This window comes from Vicugna pacos, chromosome 33 (genome assembly GCF_048564905.1).
Source record: "Vicugna pacos chromosome 33, VicPac4, whole genome shotgun sequence".
NCBI classification, from domain to species: Eukaryota; Metazoa; Chordata; class Mammalia; order Artiodactyla; family Camelidae; genus Vicugna; species Vicugna pacos.
The window spans coordinates 19,858,135-19,864,409 of NC_133019.1; the positions used below are offsets into that span (position 1 = coordinate 19,858,135).

Below are 6,275 nucleotides of genomic sequence, written 5' to 3' on the forward strand. Positions count from 1 at the left end.
GCACCAGTGCTTTCTCTATAAAAACTTCCTTGATCATCCCACCAGAAATGATCTCCTCTGTCTGTGAAAGACCAACACAACACATGGAAACACTCCTGAAGTTCTAGCTAGTCATTTGTACTTTTTAATCTCCTTTAGTATACAGTAAACCCCCAAAGAGCATGGACATTGTTTTACATATCTTCATGGTGCCATGCACACGTGTCCAATAAAATTATTTTAATAATGAATAAATTCTGCACACACTTTGAACCACTCCTTTGTATTTCCTTTTTCTTTCCTCTCAAAGGATAAAAAAGTTTCCACTGAAGAAAGGGTGCTTCCACTGAAAGTTTGGATTGTCTTGTAAGTTGGTTTTACACCTCTACTCCTTCTGTCTCTTTCTCTAGATCTAATTAGAAGGGAATAAACCCAGAAATTCCTCCTTGTAACCAATCAGCACTCATTTACTGAACATCTTTAACAATGCATGGATACCACATTAGACTTCCCTTTTCAATCAATTATCACTCATTTATGGAGTACCTCCCATAAGTAATCATCACACTAAATGGTTAAAGCATCAACAGGTTATAAAGTCCCTAAACTGCTGGTACTTACAATCTAGAAAGGGAGTTAGACATGTAAACAGACGCTGTAACTAACACGGAAGGTACGATGTAAGTGCTAGAGGGAACGTGCAGTGCTGCGGCTGCGCAGAGTAGGCAACAATTAACTCCAAGCGAGGGTGCTGAGAAGGAAGCAGGGCTCTGGGCTGGGTTTCCACGACTAAGGAGGACTGTCACAGACCAACACTGAGGGGAGGGGGCATTTCTGACAGAAGGCACAGCAAACATAGAGTCTTGAAGACTCTGATATGCCAGTGAACCAAGAAGTAACCAGCAAAGTAGAGGAAGGGGAGTGTGTGTGTGTGTAAGAGTGTGTGTGTGAGAGAGAGAGAGGACATTATTAGGAGAAGACCCAGCTGGAAAGCTCTCAAAGAATTTGAACTATCAAAGGTATCTGACAGGAAAGCGATACGGTCAGCCCTGTGTTTTGGTCTAGCACTCAGGTCAGAGTTAAGAGATAAAAATAGTGAAATCATGGGAGTTAAGACTGCCCCAGGAAAAAAAGTATTAAAGACAGAAAAAGGATGAAGATTAAATCCTGAGAAATAATTATACTGAGGAGAGGAGGGAGGTCAGTGAAAAACACTAGTAACTTGAGAGAGAGGAGACCAAGGAGAGAATGGCGTAAAACCAAAAGGGAAGCAGAGGCAGCAATCAACAATATCAAAAGACAGAATGACTGTATCAGAGGAGAACCTCCTCTGGCAATCAGGAGGTCGCCAGTGCTCCTGAGACTAACAGTTGCAATCTAACTGGGTGGGGGGTAAGGAGAGAGCCAAGTCGTAGTAAGTTAAGGGAAAAGGTTGAAGAATTATAAAGACAGCAAGTAGGGGCTGCTTTTCTAAGAGCTGTGACAGTGAAGGGAAAAAAGAGAAAAAGGGCAAAGGTTTGAGGGCAAAGCAGAGTACAGGTCAAGTTTATATGACGAGAGAGAATACATGAACTTTCTTATCCTCAGAGAAGTGAGATCGATGAAGAAAAACAAAATAAGGGGGACGCACTGCTAAGTCCTGGGGGTAGGGGTGGGGAATGAAGGCTGAACAAACGGAAGGAGGCAGTGTAACAGGTGCCTTGAGAAGAGAATATTCAGCAAACCAGAGAAAGTTGTAGTACTGGCCAAGGAACTTAAGAGCATTTAAATAGCGCGATTAAGTAATATGCTAAGAATTAGTCTGAACAATTTGTTAGGCTTAAAAAAGTAAGATTTAAACAACTGCTATTTGGAATAGGATAGTCAGCTGGAAATGAAGAAAATGAGCCTAGATAGCAACAGCAAAAGTAAAGGAACAAGTAGAATTACATGTTAAAACAACAAACTTAAAGTAGTAAGACTGAAAGGTTTTGGGAGCTATAAACCCACCAAGCAACTGATCACTGAGTATCTCAAAACGTACAACCCAAGTCTTTGTATACCCAACAGATTTCCAAAATCCAGCAACAGTCCACTTGCTTTAAGTAGTGAATACAATTATTATTACAATCAAATTCCAGTATTAAAAAAAAAGTAGGTGGTTTTTATTGCATTGGATTTATTGGTTTATACGCAACTTGTAAGTCTCAGATCACAGGCATGAATCTTGTTCTCTCTCATAACATACTAGCTACCCCTCCAAACTCTCCATTCACAAACTCAATAAACTCAACTTCAACCAAGCGCCTGGTGAACAAGAAGGAGACGTATTTTTTCAGCAGGACAGGAAAGGCCTCCCTTCAGGGCTGATGATGGCTTATTATTCATCATTCTTCAGGTTCAGTTGTTTAACTGACAACCCAATCCTAAACGCATTCTCATCTGGCCCCCATTTCTCCATGCTTACCATATGACATGATAATTCTGTCAAATACACTCGGGTGAAATCTAATTGCACAATGTGTAAGGCAGGTGGCTAGTGAACCAGTCGATTAGCGATGTCAAGAAAGGAAACGAGGTTCATGTGGCCAGCCCCCAGCCAGCTCTGTCTCTGTTCAAAGTACCACCACACCTGAATTTAAATGATCCTATGAATTCCGTTAAGGGTTTCACTGCAGTTTTCCAAGAAGATAAACTTACCACTTTTTCATTAACTACTTCTAAATATATAAACACAAGGCAATTCTCCCCCAATAAGAAAAGGAAAAAGAGGAAAAAAAAAGTTTTCTGGCCAATATGTAAACTTCTGGTGACACAGATGAAAGAATCAAATGTCTACTCATAATATCCCTTTTATTACATTACACATATTTAAACATCATATACTATACAAAATAGTATTTAGAAATTCTTTTTCCCCCTTTTCAACATTTCATTAAATTTTTCCAGGGTATCTATGGCATCTCTCCATGCTCACTTGAGTGACTGAGTCATTTACCAGTTCTGTCAAAGAATTATCACTTTCCTTTTATTAAGCAGCTTAAGTTACAGAACTTTTTGAATTCTAGTGACCTTTTTAACCTGAGTCTAAGTGCCTATTTATACACATCCGGGCAGTTTTTTCATTCTGTAGGTAGGTGTGTGCTGTAAACGTTGATTCATAATCTCTACAACATAACCACTCTGTAGTATTGACTGAAGTAGCTTCAGACTTATATCTCCCCCAAACAATCCTTTGTATGGAATAAAGTGACTCGCTCTTTTCTGAGAGAGAAACCTGAGGGGGAAAGAAGACCTTGCTTTATATCCAGGTAATCAACAAGTCAAAAATTCACAAAGAATCAGGAATCCAATTGCTTCTTAAACACATCTCAATTAATAACTTACACTATTGCTTATGTAAATACAAGGATCATTAACAGGAGTCTTCAGAAGTTAAGCAAGTTTTCCCTCTGAATTAATATTAGGACTTTGCTATACTGTTATAAAGGAAGAGTAGAGTGGGTTACTCAATTTCCATGAATCTCTTTTCTTAGAGAAACACCAGTAACTCTAGTAATTTATGTATATTGTGTACTAATTGAGTGCCCGTCGCTGTTTTTAAGATTTGACATATATTAACTCAATCTCCACAATGCTCCTACGAAATAGGTTCCTATTGATAATTTCCTTCTATTGTTGAGGAAACTCAGGCACAGAGAGGTTTAGAAACTTGCCCAAAGTCATACAGCTTCTAAGAGGCAAAAATTCAGTCTAGTTCTAGGTTTCTCCCCTTTTAAAAGAAGATACATTGCCTCTTAAATTAGTAAAATTAGATCTACACTTTATAAGACAGTCCCATCTATTAGACAGCTAATGTCAGTAGTCTAAAGACATGAGCGGGGTTACAGTAAATTTTTATATATTTTCTATTACTCACTCACACTGCCTGAAGGCATCATAGGTTTGAAAGAGTAGTTCATCCGCTGTGTTTACGTTTCTTGAGCTAATCACTGTCCCCATTTCAGTTAACACTTTTAAGGCAAAAGGTTCCTACTACAAACACAGCACAGAGGAAACCAGTACCATGTCTTCCTCCTTCTCTTCCAGCCTTTCTAACTGGTGGTAGAGACTCTGCCCCTCTGAGCTAGACCTTCCTTGGCACCCCAAATATTTAGAACTAACTTGAACCGTCTCCTTTGATAAGGCAACTTTCCTAAGCCCTGAAACGACAGAGGTGCTTCCCCAGGAGTCTGGCTGTGTGCTCTAATGGGGTGGAGGGACCGTTTCCTAAGGGGAAAAACGGGTAAAATATGAACTCCAAAAAAGGCGAATAGGGGGGAAGGTATAGCATGCAGAAAACGGAGGGAGTGGGGCGGAAGGCACCGCTGTCTGACTCGGAATTTCGAGCAGACAGAACGAGGAGAACAGACATGGGGGCGGGGGGGTTATTAAAACCTGTTAGGCAGCATTTGCCTGGATTTTCCTTCCACGCTTCTTAGACTGTCTCTTCAGAAGAAACGGGGACCCTGAGAAGGCTAACGGCCCGGCGGCCCGGCGGCCCGGCGCCCAGACGTCCCCTCTCCGCGGCCCCCGCCGGCGCCGGCCCCGGGGAAGCCCCGCTCCCCGCCAGCCCCCGGCCGGGCCTCGAGCCCGCCGGCCCAGCGGCCTCCCGACCCCAAGGCCGGAGACCCGCGCGCTCCGGCCCGCGGCGGCAGCCTCCCCGGCTCCCCTTCCGGCAGACAAGCCCCGAGCGCTCCCACACTACGCCGCTGAACCTAACCCGAGCCTTTCCCTAAGGGCCGAACCCAGGCGGCCCCGGAGCAGAAAGCAAGCCGGACCGAGGGGCTTACCTTTAACAGATTAGACGTCGCCATGTTCCTTCAACTTAGAATCTCGCGAGACGCCGCGAGATTTCGTGGCGCTGCCGCCCAGGCCGCCTATGCAGGCCGGAGTCCCCACCTGGGCCGCTCCGGGGATGTGCGGGCGCCGGGACGGCGTGCCCGCGGCGCTGACCTCGTCCCAGGCACCTGGCGCGTCCTGGCCCTTTCCCCCTACATGGTCAGCGGAGCTTCCCCACGCGAAAGAGCTCACGCAAACGCTCGGGGAGACTGCAGCGGCGAATGGTGAGGAGGTAACGGGAGCCGACACGAACGGGAAGAGGAAGCATCGACTCCAGCACGGGCCTCCCCACTGCTTCGGACTAGTCTGTGCGGCTGCGCCCGCGGAGGCCGCCGGCAACGAATTGAGCTCGGCTTCGGGCCCGGCGGCTCGGGGTCGGCGGCCGCGTCACGTGACGCGGCAGGCGGGGGCGCGCTCGGGAGCGAGCGTGGGAGCCGGGCCGCCTCGGGGGGCCGGGCGGCTGCGGAGAGGGCGGGAGCGCGCCCTCTGCTGGCGGGCCTGGCCGTCTTCCCTCGTCCCCCGCCTGGGGGTGCAGGGAAATGCCTTAGCCGGAGTGAAATGCTTGTTACAAAAAAGGAGCCTTCAGTAAGAGCTGGCACAGAAGGCACCCACTAAATACTTGATGCAGGGATGGATGAATGCACAGAGGTGTCAGCTATTACTGTTTCTACTCAAGACTGCCTGGCCCGTGAGTGAATCTTACAGTAACGATGGTAAGTGGAAGAAGTCAAAAAAAAAAAAAATTACTGTTCTATGATTCAATTATGTAAGGTTCTTGGAATTGCAAGGCAGTCTATATGACAAAATTTTTTTAACTTTTTTTATTGACTTATACTCATTTTACAGTGTTGTGTCAAATTCCAGTGTAGAGCACAATTTTTCAGTTATTCATGAACATACATATATTCATTGTCAATTTTTTTTTGCTGTGAGCCACAAGATCCTATATATATTTCCCTGTGCTATATAGTATAATCTTCTTTATCTATTCTACATATGCCTGTCAATATCTACAAATTTTGAACTCCCTATCTCTTCCCACCCCCCTGCCCCTTGGCAACCACAAGTTTGTATTCTATGTCTATGAGTCTATTTCTGTTTTGTATTTTTTTTTTTAGATTCCACATATGAGTGACCTCATATGGTATTTTTCTTTCTCTTTCTGGCTTACTTCACTTAGAATGACATTCTCCAGGAGCATCCATGTTACTGCAAATGGCGTTATGTTGTCGGTTTTTATGGCTGAATAGTATTCCACTGTATAAATATACCACATCTTCTGTATCCAGTCATCTGTTGATGGACATTTAGGCTGTTTCCATGTCTTGGCTATTGTAAATAGTGCTGCTAGGAACATTGGGGTGCAGGTGTCTTTTTGAAGTAGGGTTCCTTCTGGGAACTTTTTGAAGTGGGATTCCTGGGTCATTTGGTAAGTC

The 6,275-nt window shown here is 44.6% G+C and overlaps 1 protein-coding gene across 2 annotated transcripts in view; it reads right to left on the minus strand.

Annotated features, from left to right (window-relative positions):
- Positions 1–4,928, minus strand: part of CUL5 (cullin 5) — an 85,186-nt gene extending 80,258 nt beyond the window's left edge. The window contains exon 1 of one of the 2 annotated variants that reach the window (XM_031674851.2): positions 4,791–4,928. In XM_031674851.2, the coding sequence (XP_031530711.1) occupies positions 4,791–4,814 (24 nt within the window). In that variant the 5' untranslated portion in view covers positions 4,815–4,928. Of the gene's footprint in view, positions 1–4,395; positions 4,701–4,790 lie in introns of those variants that run through there. The other variant, XM_072953911.1, reaches the window with a different exon arrangement.
- Between the last annotated feature and the right edge of the window lie 1,347 nt (positions 4,929–6,275).